The sequence below is a fragment of the Xyrauchen texanus genome, chromosome 34 (assembly GCF_025860055.1).
Source record: "Xyrauchen texanus isolate HMW12.3.18 chromosome 34, RBS_HiC_50CHRs, whole genome shotgun sequence".
Classification (NCBI taxonomy): domain Eukaryota; kingdom Metazoa; phylum Chordata; class Actinopteri; order Cypriniformes; family Catostomidae; genus Xyrauchen; species Xyrauchen texanus.
This window is the reverse complement of record NC_068309.1, coordinates 4,464,137-4,486,204: the sequence shown is the minus strand read 5'-3', so window position 1 is coordinate 4,486,204 and position 22,068 is coordinate 4,464,137. Positions and strand designations below refer to the sequence as shown.

Genomic DNA, 22,068 nt, shown 5'->3' with positions numbered 1-22,068 from the left:
AGCAAGGCACTTAAATCCAGGTTGCTCCGGGGATTGTCCCTGTAAGTCGCTTTGGATAAAAGCGTCTGCCAAATGCATAAATGTCAAATGTAAATGTACTTCAGGACAATCTCTACTTCAGGACAATTTGATTTGGCAATAAAATATTTGACTGACAAAGCCTGTAGGACATATTATAGTATTAGAACATTTTAAATTCAACCCCCCCATTGAAATGTGGCTCGAAAGTCTCCAACCGCAATTATCAAACCTATACTTCTATATGGCTTTGAAATCTTGGGCCCCAAATAGAAATTCAAAAAGGGCTTCATTTTAAAGGGTTTAAAATAAGTGACCATATTTTTCCAATACTAGCTTCTGTGGCATGTTCTATCAGGCCTGTTTGAGCAGGACTCTCTTGGCCTGGGTTCAACATGAACCCTGTTGAAAATTTCCACCTAGAATTCGGCAAAAACTTCCCGTGAATTCACAGAAATGCTCCAAGTCTGGTTTGTAGAGCAGAACTTGTCCGGTTCCCTCTCCTCACCGGAATCCAGAAGAGAGCAGCTAAGATCGGTTCCATTTGTCAGACACACCTCCAGATAACTACCATCACTGTGCCTTTACACACCGTGCAGGACACCCAGAGAGTGACCCTATGCACGGTTTAGTGGAAAAATATCAACTAAATTAATCCATCCAGTTCAGACTGGCAAAACTGAACAGACTCTGGAAGAATACATTCATGATTGGCAGCACAAAGTCACAGAAGTACACAAATTAAGCTACTTCCACAGAATCAAGACTGATTATAAATTGGTACCACATTTGATCCATATCAAAGAAAGCTACTGTCAAAGTATCGTCTGAGTGAGCACAGTATGTCCGTAGAGACGGGTCGACAAAGACAGAACTGGAGACCCAGAGAGGACAGACTGTGTTCAAACTGCAATGGAGTCACGAATGACGAGCTGCAGTAAACGAGTCCATTAGAAACACACACTATACACAAATAGCTCATTCTACCTGTATTCCAGGACATAAATGATTTAGACAAACTCTTGTACTTTATGGGAGAGAAAGTAGAGTGTGTTCAGCTGGCAGCGCAGTACGTGTCCTATCATCTGAGGGAGGGAGACTGACCCCTCATCATATGACATTATGGCTCTATTGAAACTGCTATTTTAAATGTACTTTTTACCCTCCCTTTCTCATTGCTTTCAGTATTTTGCCTTGTAATTTATGTGCATTTTATTGTATTATAATCATTTATTGTATATACACATGTTTTTTATGTTTGTAATATGTCTATTACTCAATGCTTTGGCAACATTGTATACGGTCATGCCATTAAAGCTCATTTGAATTTGAAAATGGACGGTGCAGTAAGCAATTTCAGCCATTCTGGAACTTCCAAAATTATTTACACCCCCTTTTTTACAGACCTGGTCCTCTGTTGGAAACACTGGACCGGGACACATAACCAAAATAAGATTGTGATTCATTGACATCAGATTCATCATTTGCATATTCCCCAGTGTTCTCCAGCAGATAAAGCAGCACAAGGTCATCCTCTTTTGGGTAATGTCGTTTCTTTTCACGGTCTGGATTAAGGTCCACTACAAATAGAAACATTGTGAAAGGGTAGACACTTAATATGGGTCCAAAGTGATTTACCAAATAGCCTGTAATTGCCGCTACGGTCATATAATCCTAACATGTTACTATTGTTTGAGCCATTTTGTTTTACAGATTACACCTTTAGGTGATAGATCCTTTTTTTAACCTTAAGGAATTCTACAGAGATATGCCAATCAAGTACTTAAGTGGTTGAACATCCCTTCAATGCTGCAATCTATAATCATCTGAAAAAGTCCTTTCTACTCATTTTCACGATGGCTAAAAACACAGGCCAAGTCATAGTGTATAACTGACAAGTTGTACCAATCACAGATCACTATAACTGAACTTCAGATGATCTGTCTTACAGCCCATCAAGGCTGGACTTACCCATGAAGCTGGCGCTAGCTGTGCAATTTCTGTACTCAACACCCTGGACATTAAGAAATAGACTGACTCTCCCCTCCTTGAGCCATTCGCTAGCCATCTATTGAAAAGTTAAATGAACTAAATTAAAATAAAAAACAGAATGCTATGCAAAAGGATAGGGGAAAACATCGGTATAAAACAGTCCTCAATTACATCCAAAGACTTGAAGGAATAGTTCACCCAAAAATGAAAGTCCTCTCTTTCACTTAGCCTGATGACATTCCAGATCTTGCCAATTTGGAATGCCCAATTCCCAATGCGCTCCGAGTCCTCATGGTGGTGTAGTGACTCGCCTCAATCCGGGTGGCGGGGATGAATCTCAGTTGCCTCTGCGTCTGAGACGTCAATCCGCACATCTCATCATGGGGCTTGTTGGGTGCATTACAGCGGAGACATAGTGCGTGTGGAGGCCCACGCTATTCTCCGCGGCATCCACGCACAACTCGCCACGTGCCCCACCGAGAGAGAGAGAACCACACATTATAGAGAGCACAAGGTCACCCCACGTGACTCTACCCTCCTTAGCAACCGGGACAATTTGGTTGCTCAAGAAACCTGACTGGAGTCGAACTCGCGACTCCAGTGGTGATAGTCAGCGTCAATACTCGCTGAACTACCCAGGCCCCCCCAGAACACAAATTACGATTTTTAGACGATAGAACTCGGTCAGGTCCTTAAAATGGATGTACTCTGATGCCAGCACTTTGACGGTCCAAAAGTCACATTTAAGCAGCATAAAAGTAATCCACACGACTCCAGTCAATCGATGAATGTCTTCTGAAGCGAATCAATAGGTTTATGTAAGAAACAAGTCGATAATTAAAACGTTTTTAAACCTTAAATCAGCACTTACATCCAGGTCTCTGATGCGGTTTGAAATGGCTGAACTCTTGCATGACATACGTTCTTCTGTTGTAAAGAAGCGGCGCTTCCGAATTCTCATGTTAACTCGCAGATGTGCTTACATCATGCTATGCATCAGCTGCTGCCAGGAGTTGCTTTTAAAAAGTTAATAACGTTTTCATTATTTTTTTACACAAACTTTGTGAATTTGAGAAATTGATCGACTGGAGTTGCAAGGATTACTTTAATGCTGCCTAAATGTGACTTTTGGACAGTCAAAATGCTGGCACCTGTGTACACCCATTATAAGGACCTGACAGAGACAGAGAAGGGCTAGTGGTAGCTCAGCAGTTAAGGCTCTGGGTTACTGACCGAAAGGTTCATGCCCCAGCACCGCCAAGATACCACTGTTGGGCCCTTGAGCAAGGCCCTTGACCCTATCTGCTCCAGGGGTGCTGTTTCATGGCTGACCCTGTGCTCTGACCCCAGCTTGGTTGGGATATGCGAAAACAACTGCATTTCATTGGCTCTGTACCTGTACTCTGCACAATGACAATAAAGTTGAATCTTAAAAATCTTAATTTGTGTTCTGAAGAAAGACAGTCATACACATCTGGGATGGCATCAAGGTAAGTGAAAAATTAGAGAATTTTCATTTTTGGGTGAACCATTCCTTTAAGAGTTACAGAAAAAAGTTGTATACACACCTCTTCAAATGAGTTAATTAGCAGCAGAGGGTACAAGGTGTTAAAGTACTCTAGGTAGCTAGGGAATGTCAATGGGACTTCCTTCAATGGCAGTGAGCACAGGTCATCTGGACTCCCAAATGTTTTGTAGTTCTTAAGCATCCTATATTCCCACTTAAGTATTGCTTGGGTCAAGACTGAAAGGTCAAACTCTGGGCTTGTATCTCTCACGGGCACTGGTTTGTGAACTGGAGTTTCAGGTCTATGATATATTTGTTTAGAAGGGAATGGCTGTGGCAATTGTGGAGAAGGTAAAGTAGGAATTGTTTTTGTGGGTACAATTGCTGAAGGGGAACGGAAAACCTTCGGTTTTACAACATTTGGTGCAAGAGGAGGCTTGGCTCCTTTCTCCATTTCTCGGACAAGTGACTCACTGCGGGAGCTGGGAGTGTATATTTTTGTGGTGGAAGGTTTGGCCTTTTTCTGAGACATAGGTGATATACCAGGCTTCAGGAACAAATCATTATGTATGGCATCTGAATGTGGGGTGTGAGGAGTCTGCAGAGGCTTATGTGCAACTGATATTGGCTGCCCTGGGGTATCTGACTCACTAACTGGATCAAGGTCCCGGTCAACAGGATCTCTCTGGGTAAGAAACGGTGCTTCATTTTCTTCCTCAAATTGATCCAAATGGGAGCATAGTTCCATATCTGAGGCTCCAGTCTGAGTGAGGAACATCCAATCAACATCAAACTCCTCTTTTGCATTTGTTCCCCCTTCGGTGTTGACCCCGACATCAGTAAACTCAACGTTTTTGGACTCCATACTACCATTTCCAACCCCATCCCCTCTAGCCTCAATGTTTTCACTAGTGTTGTTTTTTATTCTGGTTGCAGCCTTTTCATTATCTTGCTGAGGGTCAGGATCTGGCGGAGGACAGGGAAAGAATGTACAATCCTCTTTGGCTGCAACTGTAGGTTTCGACAGGTGTATTTCACCTGGCTGGGGGCTCCTTGTCTGTTGGGGAGCCATTGTTGTGGGGGATAAAGTTGTTGGCCTCTGATGCTTCTCACGACTTTGCCTGAAAAACTGCATGTCTTGAGATGCCAAAAGTTTCTTGTTGCCCTTTCCCATACATTTCTGTGGAGATGTCTTATTGGTGTGACACACTCGGCTTCTCTTTGGTTTTGGCTCCAATTGCACGTTCTGGCCATGGCACCGCAATTTAGCAACACTATCCAGGGAATGCTGAGGAAGATCAAAAGCTCTTCTTTCCTTCTTTTTCAATCCCAAATGCTCCGCTGTTGATTTTGGCTCTACAGCTTCACAAACCTTCTTTGGTGGAACAATGGCAGGCACGCCACGCGACGTGGAGGCAGAAGTAGGAGAAGAAACTGAGCTGGAGGACATGGAGTGAGATGGCAGAGTCGATGAAGTAGAAGCGGTTGGAGGACTGTTATCCTGAGATAAAGAGCGTCGTTTCCGGAGGTTGTGCCTGATTTCTTGACCAAGGGCCTCAATAATTAATAGCTTTTTAAACTGCAAAATGTCTCTCTTATCAGACTGATTTCGTTTCTGGCTTGTGTCTGGTGGAGGCTTAGGTTTAATTAATTCAAAGTTTTCTGCAATACAGGCTGCTTTGGATGATGACAGTGCACAGGAAACAGCTGGCTCTTGTGGTTGCTGCTGTTGTCTGATCTTATCTTCTGCTTGACGACAGGCCCTCTCAATGTTCTCATCTGGAACTAGTTGGATCCCTGTACTCCACGAGGGAGAGAAGTCATTAGGAGCAGGCTCCAGCCCTTGTTCAAGTGTATGGTCTAATGTGAGCTTGTTCGTAAAGACCGATGGATCAACATCCGAATCACTGAGATCATTGTAGTCTCGCACAGGACTCTCATGAGAGTCTGGATCTTCTAGAAATTCATTCTTAACTGGAAATATTTTATTACAAGAACTCAGGATCTCCTTTGATGGTCTTTCATCATTTTCAGAAACTTTGTTATCAGAGATAAAGGTACTGGATTCTAGGATTCCCTTTGAGGTTCCAGTGGTCCTGCTATGCAATTGCACATCAATACCATCCACTTCAGAATCACTAGATTTAAGCTTGTGGGATTTCATCAAGCGGTTTCGTCTGATATCAAGGGGCTCGTCATCATAACCATCATCATCCTCAGCTTTAAAATTATATTCCTCCTTAAAGTAAGAACAAGAACTTCTAGACACGTTCCCCAATTCTGATTTAATATGCGCAAACTTAACATCAGGTATCATTTCTGAAATCTGCACTGGGTCAGTAGGTTCCTTTTTAGCTTTTATGATGTCCTGAAAACCACGCAAATCCTTATCCTTTACATAATCCCAAAGTGGCTCCTCTTTGATCAAAGCAGACCCATGTCCTGCTCTGCTTGGACCTGCCTCCTGGTGTCCATGTTTCTGATGTGGTGATGAAATTGAATTTTTGGAAATAACAGCATTTGGAGGTACTACATTTGTGGATGGGGCAAGAAATAAAGCAGGAGAACTGGATCGTTCTGGGAATGACCGGACCACTCTTACTAAACATTGCTGAAGCTCAGAAGATTCAGAAGATGTCAGGCTCCATCGTTTGTTTGGAACTCCACGTAGCTGCTTGTTAAGCAAATTCAGAAAATGGGTAGAATGGGGGTCAGATCCGGTCCGAATCCTTTCCTTCAGCAGTTGTCGAATCAGCATCATGCAGCCTAGAATTATGGCACCAGTGCCACCTCCAGATGCAGGTAGTTGCCCTACCACACCTAGGGAGTTTGAAGTTGAACTGACTCTGTGAATTCCACCCATCCTGTCTGGAGGTACAGCATTCCATTGTTCATCAGATAGAACCGTACACATGACAATCACTTCCACCCACTTGGGGGCACATTGAGAGAGTATTCCCATACGTCCTTTACTAGAATGCAACTCAATGATTTGAATGAGGATGCGGGTGAAAAACTCTGTCACTTTGTCATATAAATTTGTCTGTCCAGTTAGCATGGTTCGATTATCTCGTATCTTATCACAAAGGTAGTGGATGACCTCACTAATATAGGAGGCGTTCAGCTCCGGAAGTTCCATTATGGAACGGACAAATGGAATGAACCACAGAAAAGTGCTGCCGTATACACGCATGCTCTGTCCCATCTCAGAATCAAGCACATTGACCAGAGATTGCATGTCCTCATAGATCACATAGTTGCAAATACCACTGAAGTACGATGAGCCAGACTCCTACAAAGGTGTAGAGAAGCAGAATTGTCTAACAAACACGAAAGCAAAAGACTATCAAGTGTATTGCAAGTGTTTTACTAAAAATCACAAACAATTTAAATACACTGATGCAGAACAGAAACTTACTTGTCTTGTCTTTTTGGACCCATAACAGTCATACACTATCTGACTGCAAGTCACCACATTGTCATCAATCTCTGGCTCCATTTTAACCATCCTCCTGTTCATAAATATATTTAAAAAAGACTTCAGAGTCCCCATATTCATTAGCCATTAGCCCGAATAAAACTTCCGCAATATTTGACATTTACAAAAGGTCATTTATAGTCAAAATGGGACCACTGAAACTATTAGTTTGGCTTTAAAAATGGCACTCCTAATTTCTGCTTTAAGTGACCCTTCCCCAATTTTAAAGCATTTGGACAATTAAATTGATTTTAAAAAAAAAATTAACAGCAATTTCAGATTTGAAATTCTGGACCAAATGTAGGACTCTTACCCAATGGTTTTTTGTTGGACGTTTCTAATTTCCGCAACATAGCTGGCTGCTCCAGTGATGGTCTGGAAAGCCATGTTAGGGTCTACCTGACCCCAGACCTTAGAACCAAGCCGGTCCAGAATCACCATAAAACAGTGGAGAGCTGGCCAGAATGGGTCAGAAGCTGGGTCATCCTCTGAAAAATACAATTAAACTTTACAAGTTGACCTTTTTAAATACTGGCCAAATCTAAGGTCTCATATCAGTTTACATCCAATTTGTTGCAAAACCATGACGTACCATTTTTCAACCCTTCAATTGTGTTGATTATGCAGAGTGGAATATTGAACTGTCCCATGAACAAAGAGTCCATTGCCTCAGCACTTAGCTGCGTTAGTAACATACAGATGCCTAAAGGGGAACAAAGAGGAGGACTTCAAAAAGATGGAAGTGAAATGCTCAGTGAGGAGCAACAACATTGGTAATAAGCAGACTCAACTGATTAACTGGACACCAGAACCATTTGCTTACTACAGATCAATATCACACCATATCCTAACCAGGCAAGACGCGACAAGTTTTCAGCAGGGTAATTGTTCTGTACTCACTGAAAGCAACTCAGAACACATTTGAGGTTTATTAAACAGCCGTGTGGGTTTGTTTGAGAATTTAAAATGTATTTCAAGGGCAGTTCATTTTAAAATTCATACCAATAACCTAAATATATTTGCAGTAAATATCACAAATGTATACTGTGGCAGGGCGGGGCCGGGTCGTGATCCTACACACCCGGTCCCGTATTAGGCTAATCAAGCATCCCGAGAGGGATAAAGGTCGACTGCAGAGGATTGTGCGGTAGAGAGAGCTGGTTTACGGACATGTCCGTAATGTGTGTTTGTGTCCTTGTTTTAAGTTTCACATTAAAATATTATTTATATCGTCAAGCCGGTTCTCGCCACCTCCTTTCCATTGATCACTTTACACTGGTGCCGAAACCCGGGGAGGAGGAGGGATGCCCGTCGACAATGCCGTCCACCTGTCCACTCCGTCCACGAGGCGAGTGGGGACTGGACTCCCCGACCGCCTGGCGCGATGGAGCCGCTGCCAGGGGCGGAGGAGATTCCCCACGAGTCGCAGAGAACGCGGAGGGGCATTCCTTCCGCCGGGGGTCGTGAGTCTGACTCTGGTCTGCCCGGAGAGATGCGTGCATTTTCGTGGAACACGCATGCATATGTAAAGGGTTCTCACTCTTTCAGTCTTCTGAAAATGTTCTAGTGAGACTTTTCTAGTTTAAAGCATTACGGAGGAAGTCGAACCTCGCAAACAGTTGACAGCCCTGACATCCCAAACAGCACTGGAGGAGGAAAAGAGCACCACTGTGCTACACGCTAATGTTTTTATTATTATGCATCAGCTTTAAAAATTGTTTCACGATTCTACACGAGTAAAAGTCACTGTTATATTTTGCTGCAGTTTATAGAACAACTCTCCCCTCCAGAATGTTCATTTTTGGAGCAAGAAAACAGATTTCTTGTCAAATTAGAATGATATTAGTTTTATCGTCAACGTGTCTAATTTTCAGTTGTGCGGTCCACCAATAAAGTTAGCAAGACAGCAGTAGGAACACCAACTAGCTACTTCACAGTACAGGTATAAGAGACATAAAATGATAAAGTCGCTGCATGTGTGTACAGGCCATTAGTCCTGGAACAGCATGCATCAACGAAGGAGTTTCTTATCTAAGCGACACATTTTGAGGAACCGTTAGGGAAAGGCAAATTATGCCTACACAGATGGAGGGAGGTCAGTTGGCATCACCGTTTTCTTCCCACTGGTTTAACTGCTTGAAGCGGGCACCAGAGCGAGGTAGAGCATGTATGCGATTTGCTCTAGCCAAATAAAGAAGGTTCCAACACTTCATTGGAATGGACCATATTTTCTTCTTTTTGGGATTGGAGGTGCCGGAACGCTCTGCCAGACCATTCCGCCCCAACTAAAGCTATTATTGCAACCACAGAGCATCGGTGCCATCAACACGAGTACCAGTGCAATCCGTTTATCACTCTATGTAATTACTCCAGAAAACAGCTTAAAATCAAAAACAACTTTGACATCCAACGGACAACTCTACACCAAGGGCCTGTACCATAAAGCTAGATGAACACACTAAGGGTGTCACACTAGGTTGACAAAACCAAACCAAATCAAGCTCAGATGATACCATAACACTGCACCTCAACTTTTTAAACTCAGGCATTGATCTAGAGTTTTTAAGATTAGTTTACGAGCGTATGCACATGAATGAGTGACTTTTGCATCAAACAGCCAATTGTCAAGCCAACATATCGGGCAAAAACTGTAAAAGAGGATCTGGGAAAACAGACCTAGCCAGTAGTTTTTCTTATTGTGCGAGTCATAGAGGTGAGAGGGAAGCCTTGGTACAGTGCCTTCTGCGTAAGACTCTTGATCCAAATCTGGAAAATCCAGAGAAATTCCCAGCTCGATCACATAAAACATGCAAGAGAAGATTTCTTGGAGGTCATAGTAGGCATCCCGGTCCACACTCCTCATGGTTTTCGCTGCATCAATTGCCCAACGACGCACCTGTACAGAAGCAAGTGAACCAAGAACATGAGGTACGAGGAAGTGGAAAGTAGAAGAGGACTTTTATGGTCTAGCATCACGCATCATCTGTAGAAGTCTAAGGTCTAGTAAGATGAAGCTTTGTTTGAAGGGCCAGTTTGGCTCAATTACCTTTTCATTGGGATGAACTAGAAGCAGATATGTTCCTTGATACTTCTCAAACACATTCAAAGACTGTTTCATATCCTGCAATGTACACAAGGCCTTAACCACCAGATCACCTGTAATGAAGGACAGAGAGGAGCATAAGTAGAAGGTCAGCATTCACATTCACTGTATCTGCAGATCTCTGGAATACTTTATACAGAGTTTTAACCTACACTGATCACATATACACACGACTTACCCAGCTCACGGTAGCAGAGTAGGTACGGATATTTCAGAACTTCAAACAGAGGGAAGCGCAGTCTGATCTGGAATTCTATGGGAGAGATCTTTGACACTGGTTGTTCAAGATCATCTTCAATGATGAAGAGATCATCATCCTCCTCCTCCAGCTCCTGATCCAACGTGGATCTCAATACCTGTAGGAGTCGAGCCTTCTCCATTTCCCACAGACGCTAAGAGAATTACAACATACACTCCTTAGATGTGTGTGGTGCACCTGAGACCCGTAGTGACGGATTAATTGACAGCTGCTGTCAGACTCTAAAATGGAGAGTGACTGGAGTGACGCAAGTAGCTTTGCCACGGAGCAGTCTTTTGAAGTCGAGGACTTTTCTCCCCCACCTTCACCTGAAGTGGAGGAGGGTGAATTGTCTGTGGACACAGGGCCGGAGCCATATCAATTCGTGCCGCTGGCTCAAACTGCGGTTTTAACTCCTGCATCGCGATCGGCATCCGACAATGCTAGCGAAGCAGCCGCGCAAGGGAGAATGGGGTCAGTGTCTAGCTCGTACCAAGGGCGTGGTGAGCTGGAACCTGCTTACGTCAGCTCTCACCGCTTACGTCACGAAGTACCGCAAACAGCCAATAGGAAAATTCAACTGCAGTAGCCACCGTTCAACCTGAAGAGGGCAGCACTCAGACGTTCTTACACCATATATTGTAGAATTAAAACACTTTATACACTAATGTCAAAAAAATTACCTGAATCAATGACCAGTACTAATAAAGCCCCATTCTTACAGATCATTAACTAAAAAAAGTTGGTTTAGGGTTTAGTTACCCTTTAATCGAAATGGTTCTCTTCAAGTTTGTACAATTAAAATTATGCAAATATTGGGTAGGAAAAAAGTTGATTTATGTGGACGGATTCTCTCTCTTTTATACTTTGCTTATGTGATTATACTTGTAATCCGTTATAATCAGTTATGAAGTAATATATCCATATACTCATCCTCCATGCATTTACATTACCAAATGTACCCAAATTATCTTCAACATGTTTGCTAGACTATTATCTCGGTCTCTTTGCATGAGAGTGTGCGAAGTCTATGTCTCCAGAGACCTCAGAGTTGGGGCGAGGGACCTTAGTGTCTGAATCGAGACAAAAACAGGATGTCTCAATTGCTTTGCTTATCTTGCAGAGCTAGGCATAACCACAGTTTTATCACCTCAATGGATCACCACGACCTGAACGGAGTTATTGCTCATCATGTAGAACTCTTGCAAGGAAGTGATTTTGCATGAACACAGGGGGCATTTAAGACCCCAACCAATCTTTCGGGGGCACATTAATCGCTCTGCTCTTTTGCTCTCTGTATTATGGAATATTTTAATTGAATAATTCAGTTAATCCATTTTTGATAATTGAATTAATATGCATGCAATAATCTAAAAACTGTGTAAATCAATGTACTAATGAATAACTGTGTTATGAATGTTAATCAATATGTTAGATATTTAATCATTCATTTATTGATTTGTCATTTACTCAAATAATCAGCTTGGCATCTCTAGGGAGAATTATAGCCTCGTTCTGTTAAACTCTGTATTACTCTAAATGTGATGTGTGCGTGAAAACTAAAAGGATGATTTAATGTCAGAGAAAGGAACTGCCTGGTGCCCCGAAAAAGGCAGATGATGTGCGTTAATTAGTGCTAGAAATAAGATGAAACATGTACGTGGGCGGACATACAACTCTCCATTTTATAAGAAAGGGTGTAACCAACAACTGTAATAAGGGAAATCATTTAATCTACTAATCAAATTAATGCAGAAAGTACTGATAGTTAGTCAATATAAAATATGAAGTGACTACGGTGTGTTTTATACATCTAAAATTAAATATAGTCATGCTTTTGCCATCATCGAAGCAAGTTGGGGTCAAGGGTGTCCAGCTAGAAGGCGAAGATGAAACTAGGGAGGCATAAGTTGATTTCATTGGATGAAGAGGCCATTGCTCAAAAAGATAAGGGGGAACAAAAACCGTATAGAAAAAAAACATTAAAACAATGCATGATTCTGAAGTGTAATTTTAGATGCTCCATGGACCACCTCGGCTTTGTTACTCTATAATTTCAGAACGTTTGCACCTCTGAGAAATCTTCGACTCGGCTTTGCTTCGATTGCTGGTGTGTGGAATCTGCCACAACAGTATCAGACTCCAAATTTGAGGCCTCAGCTCAACTTACTTTAACTTTCCACCCCCCCATTTGCCTAGTTCATTAGATGGGACTACTCTTAACTATTAGCTTTAGTACTTCGTCCTGAGGTTTATCTTTACATTTATTTAGTCAACATACACTCACCTAAAGGATTATTAGGAACACCATACTAATACTGTGTTTGACCCCCTTTCGCCTTCAGAACTGCCTTAATTCTACGTGGCATTGATTCAACAAGGTGCTGAAAGCATTCTTTAGAAATGTTGGCCCATATTGATAGGATAGCATCTTGATGGAGATTTGTGGGATGCACATCCAGGGCACGAAGCTCCCGTTCCACCACATCCCAAAGATGCTCTATTGGGTTGAGATCTGGTGACTGTGGGGGCCATTTTAGTACAGTGAACTCATTGTCATGTTCAAGAAACCAATTTGAAATGATTCGAGCTTTGTGACATGGTGCATTATCCTGCTGGAAGTAGCCATCAGAGGATGGGTACATGGTGGCCATAAAGGGATGGACATGGTCAGAAACAATGCTCAGGTAGGCCGTGGCATATAAACGATGCCCAATTGGCACTAAGGGGCCTAAAGTGTGCCAAGAAAACATCCCCCACACCATTACACCACCACCACCAGCCTGCACAGTGGTAACAAGGCATGATGGATCCATGTTCTCATTCTGTTTACACCAAATTCTGACTCTACCATCTGAATGTCTCAACAGAAATCGAGACTCATCAGACCAGGCAACATTTTTCCAGTCTTCAACTGTCCAATTTTGGTGAGCTCTTGCAAATTGTAGCCTCTTTTTCCTATTTGTAGTGGAGATGAGTGGTACCCGGTGGGGTCTTCTGCTGTTGTAGCCCATCCGCCACAAGGTTGTGCGTGTTGTGGCTTCACAAATGCTTTGCTGCATACCTCGGTTGTAACGAGTGGTTATTTCAGGCAAAGTTGCTCTTCTATCAGCTTGAATCAGTCGGCCCATTCTCCTCTGACCTCTAGCATCAACAAGGCATTTTCAGCCCACAGGACTGCCGCATACTGGATCTTTTTCCTTTTCACACCATTCTTTGTAAACCCTAGAAATGGTTGTGCGTGAAAATCCCAGTAACTGAGCAGATTGTGAAATACTCAGACCGGCCCGTCTGGCACCAACAACCATGCCACGCTCAAAATTGCTTAAATCACCTTTCTTTCCCATTCTGACATTCAGTTTGGAGTTCAGGAGATTGTCTTGACCAGGACCACACCCCTAAATGCATTGAAGCAACTGCCATGTGATTGGTTGATTAGATAATTGCATTAATGAGAAATTGAACAGGTGTTCCTAATAATCCTTTAGTTGAGTGTATAAATCAAACATTTCATCTCTGAATTATTGCATTTATTACACATTATTCATCTCATACACAACCGGCAGAAAACAAGACACCGTGTCTAACAAAAGCAAGGTTCCGATGCAGCATCAGATTATGGCAACTGCTGACTTTTTGGATCATTTTACCAAAACACTTACAGCATTCTTTTTGCTCTACATATATCAAATAGATCAACAAGCTTTTGCGTAGGCATGCAGCTCCAAGACTCTAGCATGTATTGGTGTACCTTGTGCAGTTCAGGGACCTTGTCTCTGGCTCGGTGATACTCCACAACACACTCCAGACAGCACTTGAGGTCTTCATTCAGAGAGTCCATCTCTCTTTCAGACAGCAGCCCCGAGCAGTAGCGATGCAACAAGGCGACCATGGCCACATCACCCTCTGCCTCAAGCGATGTGGTACACCACAAACACTTCTCCATCATAACCACCTGTGCATGCATGGAAAGACACGGGACACAAATAAGGACAGCATAATATTAAATATTCTTGAAGTATACAATGTGACGTACATTAATCATACCTCAAATCATGTGGCTTGTTGTGGTACGGCATTAGTTATGACGCTACTACTTATGCAATCAGATTTAGGGCTGCAACTAACGATTATTTTGATAAATCGATTAATCTAATGTTTATTCTGCGATTATTGGAACGATTAATCATTAGCTCTGCTCACGTTTAGTGGAAAACAAGCCAAAACAAAAAGAAATCATACACGTATATTGTTGCAGTGTATAATGGGGTGAAGACTCTTTCACCTTTCGGTTCACTTAAAGCCATCTTTAACTCACCAAAAAAAAAAATCGTATTAATAAAGTTAATAAGTTGCGTATTGCCAATTTTCTTCACGATAAGAATTGCCTTGATTCAATAAGTCACGAGCCATCGTGTTATAATCTAGTTTTAGCAAGTGCGGGCTCGAGGGACGAGCATCCCAGCGACAGAGTTTATATCAGCCGGGTGCAGTTTCAATCTCTCCCCCTTAGATCGGGACGTTCACGCAACTCATAGAAGAGGCGCTGACCGCACAGAGAAATGCCAGAGTCGGAGTTTGTGGTTAATTACAAGACCTGCTTCTGTATTATTTTAACTTTATTAAAGCTATAACGCATTAAAACTGCATTTAATATGAAACATCGGGGTTTCCTTTAAAGACCTCCGACTCAACTTATTCCACATCGAGAATGCTTCTGGATTTACGCACTTGGTATTTTTGTATAGTTCACTTGGACTTGGTGATGTACATCACCTGAAGCTGTTTGGAAAGTTTAGAGTGCATCTGGACTGTGATCTCTGTAATTCTTCCTCTCCTCAGTCAGGTGGGAGCTGCAGTGCTCTCGCGCGTCAGCATTTAATATGATCAAATGTCTATTCGACAATAAACATGTTGAAATTTTTACCAATTTTTTTTTCATTGTTGACGTTGTCGATAACGTCAACTAAACGTTTTAGCCCTAATCAGATTCAGACCCGGTTATTTTTATTGCTATTATTTGATGAAACGGGCACAGAAATCATTGGACTTCCATAGAAGGTGGGACTTGAGCCATATGTTGGAACTAGAGGTAGAACATATACAATGTTATGTAGATTAATTTGTGCCTAAAGTTACTTTTTGAAACTCGTGGTTAACTGCAAAAATCTAGGGCCTATGCCGAAAGTTTATTCCTTTTTTTTTAATTCTTCATAAATAAACCCAATTTCTCACTCACTCACTCTCACTCACTCACACTTTTCAAACTCTACAAAAAAAAAAAAAAAACATTTTCCAGAAACCTGATGGAGAATAAATATTAAGCTGAAATGACCTTTTCACGATATAATGCCCCTCCCCCACCAGCGGGTCCATAGTGTGTAAGGGGTAAAACAAATAAATATTAGTGCTGTCGATTTAACGTGTTAATTCAGTGCGATTAATTTGACAAGAAATAATGCGTGAAAATAATGAACGCAATTAATTGTAATGCCCCCAGACCATAATAGGGAAGATTCCTGAGAAATGCTTGTAATACCACCCGTTTACTCCAGAGGGCAGTAAGTGAAATTTCAGCAGACAGTGAACACAACATTCAGCAGACACACAACACAAACATGCGTTACGTTCTTACGTTCAAAACACATGAAGGAGCGCAAATGCGATCTAAGAGATCTCAAGAGGTGTTTAAAGATTGAGTATTAAACTATATTTAACTTGACACAGTGACCTAAACATTTTATGTTTATGACACAACGCACCGAGATGTCTGATGCAGGTGTAGATTCACAGGCTCTTAAACAAGCCCTCATAATAATTCCCAAACTGATTGACAAATTCACTTGTGTAGTGGATTGCTGTGAACTGTGTGCCAATGATTGACTTATGATCAATAATATGGTAGTAAACAATACATTGTATTATAAAGCTGCTTTTTGTATTGTCTTATTAATAATGAACTCTTCTGCTACAGGAATGTAATGCATTTTAATTATCTGAATATACACACACACACACACACACACACACACACACACACACACACACTTTTAAATATTTAAAGATAACCATGTATAATTATATAAATATCATTATATATTGAATTATTATTATATGAGGGGCTTTCTCAGCAAATATTTGTATATGCGATTAATTTTATTATGATTTTTTTTTTTTTTATTTAAACCCACAACCGGTTATCTGCCTTTTCCAATCACCTTAGTTATTGGTCGACCTCTAGTAGGTACTAAACTTTGCAAAAAATTAAACGTCCCCTCAACTGTTTTCATTTTCAGCAAGCTTAACAGGTGTAAAAATTTGTATGGACAAAAAGATTCAACAACCAAGACAAACTGAACAAGTTTCACAGATATGTGACTAACAGAAATTGAATAATGTGTCCCTGAACATAGGGGGGGGGGTCAAAATCAAAAGTAACAGTCAGTATCTGGTGTGGCCTTCAGCTGCATTAAGTACTGAAGTGCACCTCCTCCTCATGGACTGCACCAGATTTGCCAGTTCTTGCTGTGAGATGTTCCCCCACTCTTCCACCAAGGCACTTGCAATTCCAGGACATTTCTGGGGGGAAATGGCCCTAGCCCTTCAATCCAACAGGTCCCAGATGTGCTCAATGGGATTGAGATCCGGGCTCTTCGCTGGTTATGGCAGAACACTGACATTCCTGTCTTGCTGGAAATCACGCACAGAACGAGCAGTATGGCTGGTGGCATTGTCATGCTGGAGGGTCATGTCAGGATAAGCCTGCAGGAAGGGTACCACATGAGGGAGGAGGAGGTCTTCCCTGTAACGCACAGTGTTGAGATTGCCTGCAATGACAACAAGCTCAGTCCGATGATGCTGTGACACACAGACCATGACGGACCCTCCACCTCCAAATCGATCCCGCTCCAGAATACAGGCCATCAGCCCTGCTGAGACAAAACCACGACTAGTTAGTGAAGAGCACTTTTTGCCAGTCCTGTCTGGTCCAGCGAAGATGGGTTTGTGCCCATAGGTGAAGTTGTTGCCAGTGATGTCTGGTAAGGACTGGTTTTACAACAGGCCTACAAGCCCTCAGTCCAGCCTCTCTCAGCCTATTGCAGAGAGTCTGAGCACTGATGGAGGGATTATGTGTTCCTGGTATAACTCGGGCAGTTGTTGTTGCCATCCTGTACCTGTCCCACAGGTGTGATATTCGGATGTACAGATCCAGTGCAGATGTCCTTTCTGTAGCACTGTCTTAGGAGACTCACAGTACAGACATAAAGTACAGAGTAACATAAGTACAGAGTAAGTTACAGGATCTTCTCTCACTTTGAGAGTTGCTTTATATAACAAAACGGATGTAATTTTCCTCTATTTTTATTAATTGACCTTTTTTTCTTTTTTACTCGTCTAACAAAACAATTCCAAAGATTACAATCCTATGAACAAAACTGAAGTGTCCAATACGCTCAACATTGACATTAAGCTTACGTTAGATGTCCAAATATCAGTTGTAAAACTGATTGCGGTTTCGGGATCGGCTTGTAACCATCCGGTCAACGGTCCTGTTTTTCCCAGGAGTCTCCTGTATTTCACAACCATCTCCGGCCCCCCTCCCGTTTTGTCATTTCTCCCGGGAAACTCCCGTAATTTGTATGGCCCAAACCTCGTTATATGAATAATCACAATCAATATATTATTCCAAGGTTGTCCAGTTGCCAGATCTTGGCAACCTACGTCGGAAAAGTACCACCTACTCAGTTTCGAGGAAATCTATCCCATTTCTGAACCCTCTGTCCTCAACTATGGAGAACGGCTGGTCATCCAGGTCCATGAATCACATAATTTTCCTAGTAATTGCTTTGGTCTTTTTGCTGCTCATGCCAAGGAAAGATAGGGGAGGTTGAGGACTTGTGGCTGGCTCTGAGCTCTGGCTAGCTTTAGCTGCTTTCCCTTTTTTAGCTTCTTTTTAAAAATGGTCATATCCAGCTGGGTGATGGTGTTTTAAGTGTCTAATGTCTAAAAGACATGAGGCTGACTGGCCGGTCACCGGTCCGGGCATGCGGAAAATTGTCTGATTCCGGTCCCTGGCCAGTCAATCGGTGCATCTCTAATTATTATGCATTCAGTCTCAGACATCGGGCTCATTGGTCGCTTCAACCTGAGAGAGCACCTCCCTTGTTTGGTATTGAACAGGAACTTCTTACCCTTATTTCGCCATTGCAAAGCCTCTCTACTAAGCAAAGTGAAAAAGTTAAGTTACACGCGAATAGGACAGCATAAGCTGACTAATTTCAATGAATTGTCTCAATCGCCCCATTTTACCCAAACTTCAGAGGAAAAACCGATAACAGAATAGCACGAAAGGTGGATGGAAACTAGGCTATTATTGAACAAAGCAGAGATGCCATCTGATTCTCCAGTTCAAAACTCTAATTTTTATACATTTCTGGTATCATCCTTCAACCAATACATTTCTTTTATCATAGCCAATACGTATGCATCCCCACCTTATCCATTAGCCACAATTAGCCTTCTGGCTTCTTTTTAATAGTGGAATCCTGGTAACTAGTCTTTTTTTTTTTTTATAATATTTAAATCCCATTTATCAAGAAAATGTACATTTCATGTAAACAGAATAGAGTAGTTTGACTAATGGTTGCATCATCCAGTGATAGAGGAATGCTTTCTCCAAGGTGTACCATTCTGTATAATATTGCTGACATGATGTAGGCCATGCAGCCTTCAGAGTTTTCCTGGTTTGCATAATGCCCAGGCTACTCAAAAACATTTGATATGTTTAATACAAATATACTGTATCCTCATGTAGTTCCATGGAGAAAATGATGATTGTTGCATGCAAAGAAAATAAATGTTAAATGAACGCACTTGCAAGGTGGACTCAAAACCATTATTAAGACCACCATTCCTTTAAAATTAAGAAATGCCAAAAATGGTGCGAGCTTAAATTCTGACGACTTCAACACTCATTTTAACCAAAATATTTCAGGTAAAAAAAAAATAAAAAAAAATACAATAATTTGTCCAGTGTTGTTAATTTCCCCATGTGCAAGTAAACCTATAGGCCTACTGATACTGATAAATTATAATAACAACAACAACAACAACAACAATTGGCCTGCAGTGCTCTATAATACAGCAAATATAAAATGGGGAAAAGGCATGCATTTGCTCCATAGGCTAAACATGAGAAAAATGGCGCCATTTGGGTGGAAAATATATATAAAAAAAAAAATATAAAAAAATAAAGTATATTTTGAACCATAATATCATAGAACTCATGATTTTATGCTTTAATGTTACTGTGATCAAATATTGCAGTTTTAATGGGTTTCAATTGGGACATTTGTCCGGAGTGTAACTATTTTGTGTACATAGGACCTACGGTTGAAATCTCAATTCCCCCCAAAATAATCACCTTTGGCTAAATGTGTGCAATTGCCATTAACAGACAAAATGATCGATAAAAAAAAAAAAAAAAAAAAAATTTAAAAAAAAAAAGACAAATATGTACCGATTGTCGCACAAGGGTTGTTCTCAAATACTCGAAAATGAAACCTATGATCAGTGCATTAAAATCGGTGGCTATGCATTTCCTTCATCTACAAACTATTGTGCAAAAGGAAACGAAAACAAAACTGGAGTATAAATCAGAAGAACATGACAGAAGGAACCACATCCACTGAGAGTTTCCTGAAACGAGTTAACTGACAAACAAAAACAATAAAAGAGCGGAGAACCATTTCGCAACCAACAAAGTCAATGAAATGGGATTTCTTTGGATTTGTGAAAATGTTGCAGCAACAAACCATACATCAGTTTACACGCAAATATGTTGATATTATCCAGCAGTAAAAAATGAGCCAAAGCATTAAAAAAAAACATGCATGCCAACCTCTAACGCACACAAGACAGAGCAACAACTCCAGCACGAAGTGTCCGGTTCAAGCCAACAAAAAGTTCCTGTTAAGTTAGTAACTTCAAATACTGAAAACCCAAATGCATGCATGCAAAGCTCAACAAACATACTTATTACCCACAAAGCTCCAACAGGAGGAAACTTTATCGTTTCAGTCCAGCGCCGATACTGCAGTAAGTAAACTCCATTTGTCCAGGCAATAGTGTGATTTACATTCTCGATCTCTCCTCCGCTCAAGTCCACAATAGTATCCAGCTGCAGACCCACCAGTTTCAGAACCCCAGCGCCAGAACCTGAAGTGAGGGGCGGAGTTATTGACAATGAGACAAGCATGGCGGAGAGCGTGGTGAGTTGTGTAACGTTTTTGACATCATGTGGTGAAAAATTATCGCATATATTAAGTTCAGCGTTTATCTGCTAAATATTTAATTTGTGCATAACTTTATCATCTTAATGAAGCTTGAATATGTTGTCATACTTTATTGTATTAAGAAAAAAATCTACGGATGGTTCGATACATTTTTGCGTGTTGTAAATGGGCCTTGCGGTGACGTTTTGAAGACATCTTGTGAAGGTGTTAAAGTGTTTGTTCCACGTTCCTCTGTTATATGCATTGTTTGTGAGTTAATGTTACCTTATAGTTGAGTTTTGTTTTTTTTAACGTTGAGATTATTGTGTGGTGCTTTCATCTCTTGTAGAGACATTTCGAATTAATGAAGACCACAAGGAAAGCAACAATCTCCTGGAACAGTCAGAAGCTTCCAGAGAGCCCTTTCTATTTCATTTTGTGTTCAGGGATGACATGGAGTTATTTTAGCAAGAATGTAAGGACAAAATGGGCCTGAGAGTGAATTCCTCATTTGATACATTTTAAGTTTAATTTATACAGGATTGTCATGATAAAATGGGCCTAGGGGTGAATTGGTCATTTGTTGTATATATTTTTATTGTTTCTTTTAAAATTATGCTGAATTTTCTCTCTTTTTAGTTTTTTGACATGTTTTATTTTACATAAAGAAAAATGCATGCTGCACATGTTCTTGTGAAATAAAGTATATTTTATATAAAATGCCCATAAGTTTCAAGCATTTTTTTCACCATCATGATCAGGAAGTAACTCTCATAATACAATGAAACGGATAACTATATACAATTATATTACACAAGATCAATGTTTTAAAATGCTTATTGTACTGTACCTTAAAGAATCATTATAACATACGTATAAAGTATGACGTTTCGTTTGTAATAAAAACAAAGTACTCTCCAAAACGTTAGGTGGCGCTACTCGGTTTCGAACGTAAGCTCCGCCCCTCACTTCAGGTTCTGGCGCTGGGGTTCTGAAACTGGTGGTGTAGCCTACTCTCCAAAACGTTCTTCTTCTTCTTCTTTCGTTTATTGGCGCGTTGCATTCTTAGTGCATATCGCCACCTACCTTTGCTGTTATGCAGTCATGATTTCTTATGATCAGATTTTCCTTATTATTATTATTATTTCCTTTGCTTCTTTCTCACATATTCATCCTTATTTACTTTTTTGATGCTCCATCTCATTCCACCTCCTATAGCCCGCCTGGCGCTGCGTGTTCAGCTCCTCCAGACTGGACTATAAAATCTAGAATAGATCAAACCATCCTTATTCTATACTAAATCCTTTCACTTAATCCAGTATTATACATATATTTCATTAATATTCTATATCCTTCTCTATCCTTATTAAACTCATAACCTAACAAATATGCCAAATCCCTATTAACCTTCCCTCTTTCATTTAAATATGATATCAATTCCTTCCTTTCCTCATCATA

The 22,068-nt window shown here is 41.1% G+C and overlaps 1 protein-coding gene across 2 annotated transcripts in view; it reads right to left on the bottom strand.

The window, feature by feature from the left end:
* LOC127627893 (probable helicase senataxin) overlaps window positions 1–20,510 on the bottom strand; it is a 37,981-nt gene extending 17,471 nt beyond the window's left edge. Inside the window, exons 1-11 of one of the 2 annotated variants that reach the window (XM_052104493.1) lie at window positions 20,379–20,510; window positions 14,088–14,291; window positions 10,277–10,490; window positions 10,042–10,151; window positions 9,672–9,891; window positions 7,588–7,698; window positions 7,309–7,483; window positions 6,936–7,029; window positions 3,579–6,809; window positions 1,990–2,086; window positions 1,425–1,598 (exon numbers count right to left, since the gene is read on the bottom strand). In XM_052104493.1, coding sequence (XP_051960453.1) covers window positions 1,425–1,598; window positions 1,990–2,086; window positions 3,579–6,809; window positions 6,936–7,029; window positions 7,309–7,483; window positions 7,588–7,698; window positions 9,672–9,891; window positions 10,042–10,151; window positions 10,277–10,490; window positions 14,088–14,285 — 4,624 coding nt within the window. In that variant the 5' untranslated portion in view covers window positions 14,286–14,291; window positions 20,379–20,510. The remainder of the gene's footprint in view (window positions 1–1,424; window positions 1,599–1,989; window positions 2,087–3,578; window positions 6,810–6,935; window positions 7,030–7,308; window positions 7,484–7,587; window positions 7,699–9,671; window positions 9,892–10,041; window positions 10,152–10,276; window positions 10,491–14,087; window positions 14,292–20,378) is intronic. The other variant, XM_052104494.1, reaches the window with a different exon arrangement.
* Window positions 20,511–22,068: the final 1,558 nt, after the last annotated feature.